This window comes from Mobula birostris, chromosome 16, assembly GCF_030028105.1.
Source record: "Mobula birostris isolate sMobBir1 chromosome 16, sMobBir1.hap1, whole genome shotgun sequence".
NCBI lineage: Eukaryota > Metazoa > Chordata > Chondrichthyes > Myliobatiformes > Myliobatidae > Mobula > Mobula birostris.
Window position 1 is genome coordinate 24,688,122 of NC_092385.1, and position 16,140 is coordinate 24,704,261.

The 16,140-nt window shown below is 40.8% G+C and overlaps 1 protein-coding gene across 2 annotated transcripts in view; it reads right to left on the bottom strand.

Annotated features, from left to right (window-relative positions):
- Positions 1-210: 210 nt before the first annotated feature.
- Positions 211-16,140, bottom strand: part of asb14a (ankyrin repeat and SOCS box containing 14a) — a 49,403-nt gene continuing 33,473 nt past the window's right edge. For both annotated transcript variants that reach the window (XM_072280112.1, XM_072280111.1), the window contains 3 exons: positions 13,762-14,305; positions 6,456-6,609; positions 211-904 (listed from right to left, as the gene is read on the bottom strand). In XM_072280112.1, the coding sequence (XP_072136213.1) occupies positions 738-904; positions 6,456-6,609; positions 13,762-14,305 (865 nt within the window). In that variant the 3' untranslated portion in view covers positions 211-737. The remainder of the gene's footprint in view (positions 905-6,455; positions 6,610-13,761; positions 14,306-16,140) is intronic.

The window sequence follows — 16,140 nt, forward strand, 5'->3', positions numbered from 1 at the left end:
TGAAAAGAAGCACAAACCTGACTTCAGAAATCTGAGATACTACCAAATCGTAACACACTGAACAAGAAGTCTCTTTCAGCTCATTATTATTACAGAGAGTAGAGTAAAGCTGTATTATTTACAATGGTTTAGTACTAAATTTGTTTAATCATTCTGTTTAAAATTCTGTCTCTTAATATTCAAATAACAATTTATTTTGGTGAATGGTTTTGTACTTGCTGCTATTGAAAATCTACGAATAAAAAAATAACAAACAATACATTGGAAAATGCAACTTATTCAGTTATTTATATTAGTTATTTAACATGTATTTACAAACCACTGTGCCTTAACATGTATGAATCACAGTAATCTTAACTTTTATGAAATAATACTCTCAATAACGTTAGGCGAGTCAGACCATAAGTGAACATTCAGTAACAGTAAATCATCATTCCCCCCCCTTATCTAATCAACCTCCTTTTCTCACTAAAGTAAGCAAACAAGCATATATCACTGTCGTGTGAAGCAACAGTCGTATTTAATTTGTTTTAATCTTAAATCTATTCAATAATTGCAATGAAGAACATAATGGAAATCCAATCTGCTTCATTGGTCTACATTTCTTTAATGCAAATACTGATTTCCCTGCCTTTTTTGGATCTTGATTCTAATAGCATATCAATAAATCTATTCATTTTAAAACTGCAATGCCAATAGTTATATGTAAAATATAAAAGGGCATGATTGGAAATGAATCAAATATTTGGCTCATTATAAAGGTCATATTCTTTGAAGAGAATGTATTCCTTCAGGCGACGGGGCAATGACAGGAACGTCATAAACACCGGACACCGCAGCCTCAATCTGCCCATGCATTTTCGGATCTTCAGTCTGCTTAGATGCTTCAGAGAACGTGGATTTCCTGGAATTGTAAATGCAAACAAACTTAAAGAATATGATTGGAAAAATTACTGTTATGATTTGTGTTAGTTTGTCTTGGTTTTCTTGAAACAGTGACATAAATTAGCTAAGTGAAGAATACACCTGTGGCCGTTCCCCTCAATAATAAGTATACAACTTCAGATACTATTGAGGGGGACGACCTACTGGGGGGAGCCACGGTGACTGGGTCTCTGGTACTGAGTCTGGTACTGTGGCTCCTAGAGCAGAGAGGTGAAGAGGACTGCAGTGATAGGAGATTTCTTAGTCAGACGAATGGAGATGAGATCCTGTGGGTCCAATAGAGGCATCCGGATAGTACGTTGCCCCCAGGGATGTCTCAGATTGGGTTCATGGCATTCTCAGGGGTGAGTGAGGGTGAGCAGCCAGAAGTCTTGGTGCATATTAACATCAATGACACAGGTAGACAAGGTGAGGAGGTCCTGAAGAGAGATTTTAGTGAGCTAGGTAGAGAGCTGAGAAACAGGACCTTCAGGGTAGTAATCTCTGGCTTGCTGACTGCACCATGTGCCAGTGAGGATAAGAGTAGAATGATTAGGCAGGTAAATGCATGGCTGGGGAACTGGTGGAGGGAGCAGAAGTTCAGATTTATGGGTCATTGGGATCTCTTCTGGGGAAGGTATGACCTGTACAAAAGGGACAGGTTACACCTGAACCAGAGGGGGTCCAATATCTTTGCGGGCAGGTTAGCTAGAGTTGTTCAGGTGGGTTTAGCCTAATTTGGCAGGGGGTGGGGAACCGGAGTGATAGTGCTGAAGATGAGGTAGTTAGTTTACAAACAGAGGCAAGGTGAAGTGAGACTCCTAGCAAGGAGAGGCTGATGTTAGGGCAAAATTGCAGTCAAAAGGATGAATTGCAGTATAAAAGGTGGACAAAATCCAAAAGGATGAATGCAGGACTGAAGGTGTCATATTTGAATGCGCGCAGTATACGGAACAAGGGCGATGAACTCGTAGCACAGTTACAGATGGGATATACAATGTTGTAGGCATCACTGAATCATGGCTGAAAGAAGATCATAGGTGGGAGTTTAATGTCCAAGAGTACACGTCATATTGAAGGGCAAGCAAGAAGGCAGAGGGGGTGGCATTGCACTTCATTAAAAAATAAAATCAAATCATTAGAAGTGGTGACATAAAAGTGTTGAATCATTGTGGATAGAGCTTAGGAACTGCAAGGGTAAAAAGACCCTGCTGGGAGTTATATGTAGATCCCCAAATAGTAGTAAGGATGTGGTCTACAAATTACAACGTGAGATAGAAAATGCAGGCCAAAAGGGCAATGTCACAATAGTCATGGGAGATTTCAAATTGCAGGTAGATTGGGAATATCAGATTGGTACTGGATTCCAAGAGGGGAATTTCTAGAATGCCTATGAGGTGGCTTTTTAGAGCAGCTCATGATTGAGCCCATAGGGAACAGCTATTCTGGATTGGGTGTTGTGCAATGATCCAGAACTGATTACAGAGATTAAGGTAAAAGAACCCTTAGGGGTAAGTGATCATAATATGATCGAATACACCCTGAAATTTGAGAAGGAGAAGCTAAAGTCAGATGTATCAGTATTACAGTGGAGTAAAGGGAATTACAGAGGCATGAGAGAGGAGTTGGCCAGAATTGATTGGAAAAGAACACTGGCAGGGATGATGGCAGAGCAGCAATGGCTGGAATTTCTGGAAGCAATTCAGTAGGCACAGGACATATACATCCCAAAGAGGAAGAAGTATTCAAAAGGCAAAGTGGCACAATCATGGTTAACAAGAGAAATCAAAGCTAACATAAAAGCTAAAAGAGAGGGCATATAATAGAGCAAAAATTAGTGGGAAGTTAGAGGATTGGGAAGCTTTCAAACAGCAACAGAAAGCAACTAAAAAGTCATTAAGTTAAGGATAGAATACAAAAGTAAGCTAGCCAATAATAATAAAGAGGATACTGGAAGTTTCTTCAGGTACATAAAGTGTAAAAGAGAGGCGAGAGTGGATATCGGACTGCTGGAAAATGATGCTGGAGAGGTAGTACTGGGGGACAAGGAAATGGTGGATGAACTGAATGAGTATTTTGTATCCATCTTCACTGGGGAAGACACTAGCAGTATGGTGGGTGTTCGAGGTGTCGGGTCATGAAGTTTGTGAAGTTACTATTACTAGGGGGAAGGTTCTTGGGAAACTGAAAGGTCTGAAGGTAGATAGGTCACCTAGAGCAGATAGTGTATACCTCAAGTTTCTGAAAGAGGTGGCTGAAGAGATTGTGGTGGATTTAGCAATGATCTTTCAAGAATAACTAGATTCTGGAATGGTTCCAGAAGATTGGAAAGTTGCAAATGTTACCCCATTCTTCAAGAAGGGAGAAAGGCTGAAGAAAAGAAATGAGTACTTGACCACGGTGGGAAGATATTGGAGTTGATCATTAAGGATGTGGTTTCAGGGGACTTGGAGGCACACATTAAAATAGGCCGTAGTCAGCATGGGTTTCTTCAAGGGAAAATCTTGCCTGACTAATCTGTTGGAATTCTTTGAAGAAATAACAAGTATGATAGACAAAGGAAAATTGGTTGATATTGTATACTTGGATTTTCAGAAGGTCACTGACAAGGTGTCACACATGAGGCTACTTAACAAGCTACGAGCCCATGATGCAGCTGTACAGGGTCCTGGTGAGACCACACCTGGAGTACTGTGTGCAGTTTTGGTCTCCAAATTTGAGGAAGGACATTCTTGCTATTGAGGGAGTGCAGCGTAGGTTCACAAGGTTAATTCCCAGGATGGTGGGACTGTCATATGTCGAAAGATTGGAGCAACTGGGCTTGTATACTCTGGAATTTAGAAGGCTGAGAGGGGATCTTATCGAAACATATAAGATTATTAAGGGATTGGACATGCTGCAGGCAGGAAGCATGTTCCCGCTGATGGGTGAGTCCGGAACCAGAGGCCACAGTTTCAGAATTAGGGGTAGGCCATTTAGAACAGAGTTGAGGAAAAACTTTTTCACCCAGAGAGTGGTGGATATATGGAATGCTCTGCCCCAGAAGGCTGTGGAGGCCAAGTCTCTGGATGCTTTCAAGAAAGAGATGGATAGAGCTCTTAAAGATAGTGGAATCAAAGATTATGGGGATAAGGCAGGAACTGGATACTGATAGTGGATGATCAGCCATGATCACAGTGAATTGCGGTGCTGGCTCGAAGGGCCGAATGGCCTACTCCTGCACCTATTGTCTATTGTCTATTGATATTACAGTGAAGGTTCTAGCATGGATAAAGCAGTGGCTGACGAGCAGTATGCAAAGAGTGGGAATAAAGGGAGGCCTTTCCGGTTGACTGCAGATGACTAGTGATGTTTCACCGGGGTCTGTGTTGGGACCGATTCTTTTTATGTTACATGTTAATGGTTTGGATGATGGAATTGATGGCTTTGTGTGCAAAATTTGCAGATGATACAAAGATAGGTGGAGGGGCAGGTAGTTTTGAGGAAGTAGAGAGGCTACAGAAGGACCTAGACAGATTAAGAGAATGGACAAGGAAGTGGCACATGGAATAGTATTGGAAAGTGTCTGGTCATGCACTTTGGTAGAAGAAATGAAAGGGCTGACTATTTTCTAAAAGGAGAGAAAGTACAAAAAACTGAGGTGCGGAGGGACTTGGGAGTGCTAGTGCAGGATTCCCTAAAGGTTAATTTGCAGATTGAGTCAGTGGTAAGGAAGGCAAATGTAATGTTAACATTCATTTCAAGAGGACTAGAATATAAAAGCAAGGATGTAATGTTGAGATTTTATAAAACACTGGTGAGGCCTCACTTGGAGTATTGTGAGCAAGTTTGGGCCTCTTGTCTTAAAAAGGATGTGCTAAAACTGGAAAGGGTTCAAAGGAGGTTCATGAAAATGATTCCAGGTTTGAACAGCTTGTCATCTGAAGAGCGTTTGATGGCTCTGGGCCTGTATTCACTGGAATTCAGAACAATGAGGTGTGACCTCATTGAAACCTATTGAATGGTGAAAGGCCTTGATAGAGCGGATGTGGAGAGGATGTTTCTTATGGAGGAAGAGTCCAAGGCTAGAGGACACAGCCTCAGAATAGAGGGGCCTCCTTTTGGAACGGAGATGAAGAGGAATTTTTTTAGCCAGAGAGAAGGGTGAATCTGTGGAATCTGTTGCCACAGGCAACTGTGGAGGCCAAGTCTGTATGTATATTTAAGGAAGAGGTTGATAGGTTCTTGATTGGTCAGGGCATGAAGGGATACGGAGAGAAGGCATGAGATTGGGGCTGAGAGGAAAAAATGGATCAGCCATGATGAAATGGTGGAGCAGACTTGATGGGTGAAATAGTCGAATTCTGCTCGTATGCTTAATGATCTTATGGAAATAAAAAGAAACATTTCAGAATATTTTGGAATTTATGCAGGATATACAGTAAGTCACTCTGAGGCTTACGCTCCACTCCACTATCAAGGTAAGTATCGTCTAGATTCTTTCCCCTCACATGCTACTTCAATAAAAACTGAAATACTCAGTAGGTGTGACAACATCTATGGTGAGAGAAAAACAGGTAACGTTTCAAGTTGATTGTATTTTATCAGCTGAATGTCACAATCACCTGCACCATGTGCTAAATAATGATTTAATATTTCTGTCTTCACCCTACCATTACTTGTGGTCTTATCCTACCCATTTCATCCCGACTTTCTTTCAGTGAGTCTGTAAAATTTTACAATTTTTGTCTCTCGTTAAGTTAGTGGTTTCTGTTTGCCTTCATAATCTTTTGAACTTTATTTCTAATCTCTTCATATTCTCTCTCATCAAGCACTTCACACTTGCTAATGGAAATGTCTATCTCTCCTTGTTCTCAGATGTCTTTGTTCATCCATGGATTCTCGTGAGTGTTTACTGTGCTTTTTCTTATAAGCAGAATGGATTCTTCTTGTTCCTAGTTCTCTACCTTTAACTCGTTTCCTTTTGTTTACCAAAATTCTCACCCATTTTATCTTCCCAGGATTTATTCTCAACCCCAATATTTACTCAATTTCCATGATTCAGATCTGAACAAATGCTTGGTATGCATTAAAATGCCATTACAATTAAGGATGGGGTATTTGCTTTTTGAATGATGCAGAGGCAGCTGTATTAATCTGTATAGCTGGCTGTACACAGGTTTCAAATTTAGTAACTTCAAGGATATTAGTACACATGCAGAGAGCTGTAATGCAAACTTCCACTTGCCAAGTATTTAATTTTAATTATATAGTGCTAAGGAACTGCATACGACTTGTTACAACTGGTTTGAACACCATTGTGGATTTTTCCTTTACTCCTTATCAGACCACATGAATGCTCTCTCCTTCCCTATGATTGATGCGGGAAAAAAATTAAATATATACTCTTATTATACGACTGCCAAAAAGAGGAAACTATATTGACATGTCAGTAAATGTACAGTAAAAATTTAACTATAGGCATCCTAGGAAAACATTATGCAGAATTAGTCATTCCCAAAGACATTGAATCTGTGTATTCAGAAACTTACTCATGATGTATGTGATTTCCGACCATTCGCTTTGCTGTTCAAGTACACTTTTCATCTTAGAGCAGAAATTAACATGAGCCACATAATCCAGCATCACACGAACCACTTTCCCCGATAGGTGCTTTAACCAGTTTAATGTAATGACTTCACAAAACTGAAACAGAAATTAAAAGGCCAAATAATATAAAACAAACACAGGGTTAAATGTTCTAAAAATACTTCTTTCATTCTCTCCTTTCAAACTATAATGAATAAAATGGATGGTTTTGGATGTTGAACTCTTATATTTATCCAAATTATTTCTTCCAGTTCTGCTGCACTGCAAGTGTGAGTTCCAGAAACATCATTAATTTTTAAAGTAAATTTTTGGCATTTAACATGCAATTCTTGGGCTAAAGTTTGAAATCTATTCATCATTGACACAACTTTTAGTATTCAGTGTCTTCATCATATAATATTTTGAATAGGAAGCCTGGACAACCTGTCCAGCTTCTGAGTACTGTGTGGCCAAGCTTATACACAAGCTCATCCTGTCTGCATGTGTCCAGCAAAGATCAATTAATAGTAAGCAAGAGGATCCTCTCACGTAAGGCCATGGAATGCAGCAACCATCTTGAACACCATCAGCTAAATTACACCAGAGGTCGAACCACTCTAATACACGTTTCTCACTGAGTCCTATAATCCATCTCAAAGATCCCCCAAGAATCTCAGTTAAAGATTGGACCTTCAGAAAGGTAAATTATTTTCTAGATCTAAGGAGAGAAGGAATTAAAAAACCCGTATAACCCCAAAAAAAGGTTTCAAACAGTTTGTTAACAAACAGAAGATACAAGTAAATATAAAACATATCAAAATTAGTTTTTGATCAGAAACCCAGACTTGGAGCCAATCTTCAAAGTGGCCTGAACTTTGTAATCAGTGGCAAATGTTGAAATTGTGGTGATTAATAATTGATTCTGTCACGAACTCTAATGGTCTAAGACCCTTGTGGACAGTAAAAACAATCATTAGAAGAACAAAATACAGTAATGTAACTAGACTAGTTTAATTTAAAAACCGAAAAAATGTATTTATGCAATGTTAATAGAATTGTAGTAGGAGAGCCTAAAACTTGAGGTCTGTAACGAAGCAGGAATGCTCAACACTGACCTCAAAGAGAGCTCTGTATAAAGACCTAGTGACCTCTGAGTTGTGAACCTCTCTGATATCAGTTGTTGTCTGTCACCATTCAACAAGATCCTTAATGTTCAGCAAGCACAATTTTAAATTAATGTGCTAACAAAGTCAGAATACAAATGTCCAATTAAGGTAAAAGATTGAATAATCTAAATAAAAACTTCAGATAATTTATTGTAAAAGCTATTATTTGTTAATGTTTGTTTGTGTGTGTGAAGAAATTATGATATTTACAATGAAATGTAAGATGATCGTGCACTCGGATGCAACGGCTTCTACAGGGTCAACCAAAGGTGTTATTGTCTTTTTAAACGTATTTTTTATTATCACGAGACCTTGCAGGAGACTAAGAACTTAAAGTACCGCGGCTCTGCCCCATCAGCGAGTTGTTTGTTGGCAGAGAACATGAAGGAGCTGGCCTTGGTGCGGACTGTAATGCTGCCTGCGAAAGAGAGGGGTCGGTGTGTGAGGGAGTTGTGCAGTCTAACCGTGAGTGATCGTCTTAGTCGCTTTTCTTGTGAGCAAAAGACCATGTTTGACATTAGTGGCGTGGAATGCTGCAAGTCCAATTCATTGGTTTATTGGCGAATGGTGGAAGGTTGATGGCGGGGGAGCTGCGTGACCTCGGTCACAGCGAGGATGAGGGTTCAAGCCGAGGTGTCGCTTGCTTGCAGCCGCCCGTAGAGCAGCATCGGAGTCGGGCGCCCCACCAGAGTGCTGGAGTCAGTGCTGCCCTCCAGTGTTCGCTCAGCAGAAGACAAGTTATATTGTGTTCGACTGCAGACTGCTGAACATTCATGGACTCAGGGACTTGGGCTACAAATTTTTTGTGTAACTGTATTTTATTTATATCTTATATATGCTTGCTACCTTATATGTACTATATGTGCCTTGTGCTGTGTATGAGTGTCGGTACTGTGTTTCACACCTGAGTAATGGTGTTTCGTTTGGATGTATTCATGGGTTTTCATGTGTGGTTGAAAGATAATTAAATTTGAACGTGAATAGTTATACCTAAACTTAGTGTATTAGAGCTTGAAAGGGAGTAATTGTGGCTCGGTGTGAGTTTGAGTAATCACTTAAATGTAATGCAATTAAGCTTCAGATTTTCAGGACATTTCACAGTTCATAAACAGACATGGGTCACTTCAAGTGGTTTCCACTGGTTCTTTTGATGAAGGCCACATGTAGTGCAGCCGGTGACTAACTTCGAGATGTTCACCCAAGCTGATCAAACGGTCACTTTTCTGGAATGACGAGTTTGGCAAAAGTTTACTTCTTCAAATTTTACAACTGAATGACAATTCTAAACGTTACAAAATGTCTCCAAAAAATTAAACAACTGCCTTGGAAGGAAGGAGATGCTGCAATGTTTAACACTAATCTTCAGTGCTAAGGATATTATAGACATAGCATGAGCAAGGATGAGCAAGTCCAGTGGGCAGTGATCAAGGACCTGCACTTAAATGCTTCACGTACCTCAAAGCTGAGCAGAAATCTCGAGGGACAGGCAGGACAGCATTTATAACAAATTCTGTACTTAAGTGCATGTGTGGTTGTTGGAATTACTGCCGAGATTACAATTTCGTAAGAGAAGGCATGATTGCACCACAATCATAACAGCTGGACCATTAACCAATAGTGATTTGTACAACTGGCATCTTCTGCACTCTGGGTCAGACTGTAAGCTTAATTTGGAGCAAGGATAATTGTAGCATCTGGCGCTTAGTCACAGCTAAAGAGTAGCAGTAATTATCAAAGACAAGTGGTCAAATCCATTGTGATTTTAAGTTTTGAAAAAAAACTTATCCGTGGAATGAGAAACAGAAATGAACATTTCAAATGAATGAGCTTTCATCATGCAATGGAAAAAGTTACAAATCAAACCCATTTTAAATTGCAGAGAAGGGTGAGAGGCAGGAAAACAGAGACTGAATGAGACTGAATGATTGAGTGGTGCTGGTGCTGGCCGAGAGAGGGCTTCAGGCTTGTAACCTGCCGCTGGGAGAGATTCAAATAGAAGATGAATGAGATGAGGGGAGGGAGGATATACAGATGCTAGAAGTGTGATACACAGGCCTCTCATTTTAATTCTTCTATTCATTCCCAACATGAACTCTCTCTATCTGATTGTTTTAAAACGTTCCAACAAAGCTCAAGATAAGCTCATGCCTCATCCTCTGACTAGACATGATATGGTCCTTGGTTCTCAATAGAGAATGTAACAACTTCAGATGACAAACTTTTCCTGTTTGTATCATATCTGGCCAATCATAACGAAAGGTCATACAAAAGATTCTGCAGACGATGGAAATCTTGAGCAAGGCAGTAAAACTGCTAGAGTAAGTCAGCAGGTCAAGTAGCATCCCTGGGGAGAAATGAACAGATGATATTTCAGCCCAAGGGCCCTCATCGGGACTGACCTGCTGAGTTCCTTGGGCATTTTGTGTGTGTTGATAATGAAAGAACAGCCTGTTCAGTTAACTTTGGTTTTCTTTCTCCACAAATGTTGCCACATCTGCTGAGTACTTCCGGCATCCTCTTTTATCTAGGGTTTCCAACCTTGCATTATTCTGTGTCTCACAGTCCCAGCATCATTTCTTTCCCCAGTCTGCACTTTTCTCATTCATTTCCTCCTGTTCACAACTTCTCCAGAGAAATATGAGGGATTAACAAGCATTCACCACCCTCCTTTGGCTACCATAAGACACAGGAGCAGAATTAGGCCATTCAGCCCATGGAGTCTACTCCACCATTTCATCATGGCTGATCCACTTCCCTCTCAACCCCATTCTCCTGCCTTTTCCACATAACCTTTCATGCCCCGACTAATCAAGAACCTATCAACCTCTGCCTTAAATACACCCAGCAACCTGGCCTCCACAGCCACACGTGGCAACGAATTCCACAGATTCACCACCATCTGGCTAAAGAAATTCCCTGCCACCCCCATTCTAAATGGTCACCCCTTTATTCTGAGCATGTGTCCTCTGGCCCTGGACTCCCCCAGCATAGGACACATACTCTCCATGTCCACTCTATTGAGGCCTTTCAGCTTTCGATGGGTTTCAATAAGATCACTCCAATTCTTCCAGATTCCAGTGAGTACAGGCCCAGAGCTATCAATTGCTCCTCATACACTAAGACTTTCATTCCCAGGATCATTCTCGTGGGCCCTCTCCAATTTCAGATCATCCTGTCTTAAATAAGGGGACCAAGACTGCTCATAATACCACGTAAGCCCCAACAATGCCTCATAAAGCCTCAGCATTACATCCTCGCTTTTATATTCTGCCCTCTTGAAACTAATGCTAAAATTGCATTTGCCTTCCTCACCACAGACCCAACCTGCAAGTGAACCTTTAGGGAATTCTGCACGGGGATTCCCAAACCTCTTTGTATCTTGGGTTTTTGAATTTTCTCCCTGTTTAGAAAATAGTCTATACCTTTTATTTCTTCTACCAAAGTACATGACCATACACTTGCTGATATCATATTCCATCTCCTTCTTCTTTACCCATTCTCCTAATCTGTCTAAGTCCTTCTGCAGCCACCCTGCTTCCTCAACACTACCAACCCCTCCAGCTATCTTTGCATCATCCTCAAACTTGGCCATGAAGCCATTAATTCCGTCATCCAAATAATTGACATACAACGTAAAAAGAAGCTGTCCCAACACTAAACTCTGTGGAACACTACTAGTCACTGGCAGCCAGTCAGAAAATGTTCCCTTTATTCCCACTTTTTGCCTACTGCCAGTCAACCCTAATGCTTTATCCATGCTAGAATCTTTCCTGTAATACCGTGGGCTCTTATCTTGCTGAGCAGCCTCATGTGCGGCACCTTATCAAAGACCTTTTGAAAATCTATGTACACAACATTCACCAATTCTCCTTTGTTGATCCTGCTTGTTATTTCCTCAAAAAATTCCAACAGATTTGTAAAACAAGATTTTCCCTTAAGGAATTCATACTGACTTTGGTCCATTTTATCATGTGCCCCCAAGTACCCTGAAATCTTATCTTTTAATAATTGACTCCAACTCCTTCCCAACCACTGAGGTCGGGCCAATAATTTCCTTTCTTCTGTCTCCCTCCTTTCTTGAAAAGTGGAGTGACATTCGCAATTTTCCAATCATTCCAAAATCTAATGATTCTTGAAAGATCATTACTAATACCTCCATAATCTCTTCATCTACCTCTTTCAGAACACTGTGGTGTAGTCCATCTGGTCTAGGTAACTTTTCTACTTTCAGTTTCCCAAGCACCTTCCCTCTGGTAATAGCAACTGCACTCACTTCTGCCCCCTGACACTTCTGAAATTCTAGCATACCACTAGTGTCTTCCACAGTGAAGACTGATGCAATAACTGCCACTCCCATGACAATAATAATTCAACCCCTGTCTCAGAGCAATCACAGGCAGTCCCTTTGTTGTTAATAAAATTAGGAGCAGGAGCAGGCTACTCAGCGGGACAAACTTGTTCTACCATCTGATATGATAACTATTAGGACTGCATCACAACTCTACGTTCTGGTCTACTCACTGTAACCTTTCACTTCGCTTATCATGTAGCTATGTACCTCTGTCTAAAGAACATACAATGAATCTGCTTCTATTCCTTCTGGGACAGCTCAATGACTCTCAGCCCTCCAAGTCCCCACATCTTACTTATGGTTAACAACAAAGGAAGCCATTCAGTTCATTGAACACAGACCAGTTCTCCACAGAACGTTCCCATCAGACCCAATCCTCTTACATTTCTTGTAATATTCTGACTCCTGTCTACCAATTCCCTTTTGATGTTTTCGCCACTGGCCTATACTGAAAGTAAACTTACTGTTCATCTACCAGCACGTCTTTAGAGGTCAGAACATCCTGCAGAAACCTAATAGGCCACAGAAAGAACATGAAAGTCTTACACATACACAGCACGTATCTTTCAATCAGAATTGAACCCAGGTTACTGGAGTTGTGCGGCAGCAGAAACAACAACTGGCCATCGTGTCTTAAACTGAGTTACTCATTTTTAAGCTACGATATCGAGTTCTAGATTCTCATACATTATAAACATCCTCCACATCATCCTGGCAAGACCTTTCAAAATCTTGTGAGCTTTAACAAGTTCTATCTCATTCTTCTAATCTCCAGCTAAGAATGGTAATCAATCTTTCTTCATAAGACCACCTGAATTTCAGGTATTGGTTTAGTCAAACTTTTCTCAACTGATTATGAAGCATTAAAGTCCTTTGTTAAATAAGGACACCTATAGTTAATACAGCACTCCAGCTGTCTTTTGGAACTAAAGCACAACTCTTCAGTACTCTACAACCATCAGGTTGCTGAACCAGCATGGATAACTTCAAAGTTCAAAGTTCAAATTAAATTTTATTATCAGAGTACATCTATGTCACCACATTCAACCCTGAGATTTGTTTTCCTGTGGGCGGACTCAGAAAATCGGTAGAATAATAACTATAACAGGATCAATGAAAGATCAATCAGAGTGCAGAAAGCAACAAACTGTGCGAATATAAATATAGATAAATAGCAATTAAATAATGAGAACATGAAATAACAGGATAAAGAGTCCTTAAAGTTGGACCATTGGTTGTGGGAACATCTCACTACTCCGAACTGATTCAAAGATCTACATTTTCAAGGACACTTTACAACTCATATTCTCAGTATGATTTTTGTTTGCACATTTTGTCTTTTTTGCACACTGCACATCAGCCTTTGCTTATGTACTTTTTCATGAAATTTTATTGCAAGAAAATGAATCTCAAGGTAGTAAGTGATAACATATACATGCTTTGATAAGAAATTTTCTTTGAAACTTGAACCTTTTTACTTTGGCAATAACTGATACCATTGTTAGCTTTCTGAACAACTAGCTGTACTTCTCCACTCCTCCCTTGTGTCAACAATTAAAAACCTGTTTGATTTCTGTTTTTTTTTCCCAGAAGATCTGATGAATGGTCACTCATTTTGTTTCAGACCATGCAGAGTAGTCCAGCAAGTTTTGCTCTTATTTGAGTTCTCAGATATTTCAGAGATCAGCATCAGAAACACAGGGACACAGAGTTATTCTGACAGAGAGGTACAAGGATGAATTCAGTACCTACCATGTTATCTTTAATGACAGAAGGTGTCCATCCTTCAGAGGCAAATAAGGGATGGATTTTGTTTTTATGCGGACAGTCAAAGCATCGATAGATGTCGTAGCCGTAGCTAAATAACATCCTAAGCATTACTTCATCATTTAATGCATACTGCAGAGCAGATGGGAAGTGAGTTGTGTTCACTCTACAATAGTAATTCACATTGGCTCCATGGCGAAGGAGCAAGTTAATGAGCTCATAGTTGCCGAACCTCACAGCTATGTGGAGACAATTGATGGGATCCTGATTTGGTAGTGCACCAGCTTCCAGAAGGAGTCGAGCAGAGCGGATATCGTTATTTGACACAGCGAAATAGAGGGCAGATTTCCTATGATCATTATAACTTCTGCGAAGCCAGGGACTGAGCATGAAATTGACATCGAAGTGAGACTGGAGAAGCAACTGGAGGCATTCTTGCTGTCCACCGGCTGCTGCAGAGTGCACCGGGCTTATGCCGCTCTCCTGGATAGCAGAATAGTCTGTCACTGGAATTAACAGCTCCAGCAACCTACACAAAAAAAAAGTTCAGAATAAACCACAGTGATTTTTTTTAAATCGGCATTTGGCCAAAGTCAGAAGTAAAACAAGAAATTTAAGAAATGCACAGTTTGTCCCAGGTCTTGCTGAGTTGGATTGCTTTTTTGAAGCTGCTGTGCAGATGTAGAGTTGTTCCACATTTACACAGAGGTTCATAAAAGCTTCCCGGCCAACTTTGGCAAGGTCATGTGGCGTACCAGAACAAGCCCCATACAGGAAAATGTGGCACAACAACATATCAAATGACAAAGCCACACCACTGGGCTCTGTCACCTGCCAATGCCATCAGACTTCAATGACTTTGACTGTCCCTGACACTGAAATATTAGGGATCTGGAGCTGCAGCTTGATGACCTACTGCTTATTAGGGAGAGTGAAGAGGTGATAGACAGGAGCTACAGGGAAGTAGTCATCCCTAGGCTACAGGGGTCAGAAAACTGGGTGACTGTCAGGAGAGGGAAGGAAAATGCCCGGATAGTGGAGAGCACCCTTTTTTGAGGAAATTACCAGTAGGCTAGACAAGGGAGATGCAGTGGATCTTGTATATTTGAATTTTCAGAAGGCCTTTGACAAGGTGCCACACATGAGGCTGCTTAACAAGATAAGAGCCCATGGAATTACGGGAAAGTTACATACGTGGATAGAGCATTGGCTGATTGGCAGGAAACAGAGAATGGGAATAAAGGGATCCTATTCTGGTTGGCTGCTGGTTACCAGCGGTTTTCCACAGAGGTCCGTGTTGGGGCCGCTTCTTTTTACATTGTACATCAACGATTTGGATTATGGAATAGATGGCTTTGTGGCTAAGTTTGCTGATGATACAAAGATAGGTGGAGGGACCGGTAGTGCTGAGGAAAAAGAAAGTCTGCAGAGAGACTTGGATAGATTGAGAGACTGGGCAAAGAAGTGGCAAATGAAATACAATGTTGGAAAGTGTATGGTTTTGCAGCTTGGCAGAAGAAATAAATGGACAGACTATTATTTAAATGGGGAGAGAATTCAAAGTTCTGAGATGCAACGGGACTTGGGAGTTCTCATGCAGGATACCCTTAAGGTTAACCTCCATGTTGATTCGGTGGTGAAGAAGGCGAATGCAATTCTAGAGGAATAGAGTATAGAAGCAGGGATGTGATGTTGAGGCTCTACAAGGCACTGGTAAGACCTCACTTGGAGTACTGTGGGCAGTTTTGGTCTCCTTATTTAAGAAAGGATGTGCTGACATTGGAGAGGGTTCAGAGAAGATTCACTAGAATGATTCCAAGAATGAGAGGGTTAACATATGAGGAACGTTTGTCCGCTCTTGGACTGTATTCCTTGGAGTTTAGAAGAATGAGGGGGGACCTCACAGAAACATTTTGAATGTTGAAAGGCACGGACAGAGTGGATGTGGCAAAATCGTTTCCCATGGTGGAAGAGTCTAGTACGAGAGGGCATGACTTAAGGATTGAAGGGCGCCCATTCAGAACAGAGATGTGAAGAAATTTTTTTAGCCAGAGGGTGGTAAATCTGTGGAATTTGTTGCCACGGGCAGCAGTGGAGGCCAAGTCATTGGGTGTATTTAAGGTAAAGATTGATAGGTATCTGAGTAGCCAGGGCATCAAGGATTATGGTGAGAAGGTGGGGGAGTGGGACTAAATGGGAGAATGAATCAGCTCATGATAAAATGGTGGAGCAGACACGACGGGCCAAATGGCCGACTTCTGCTCCTTTGTCTTATGGTCTAATGGTCTTATGGAAATATTGAAAAACTTTTCTGTGTGATAAACAAGTCCAAAGAGTCAAATATCTCACAGTAAAAAGAAAAAT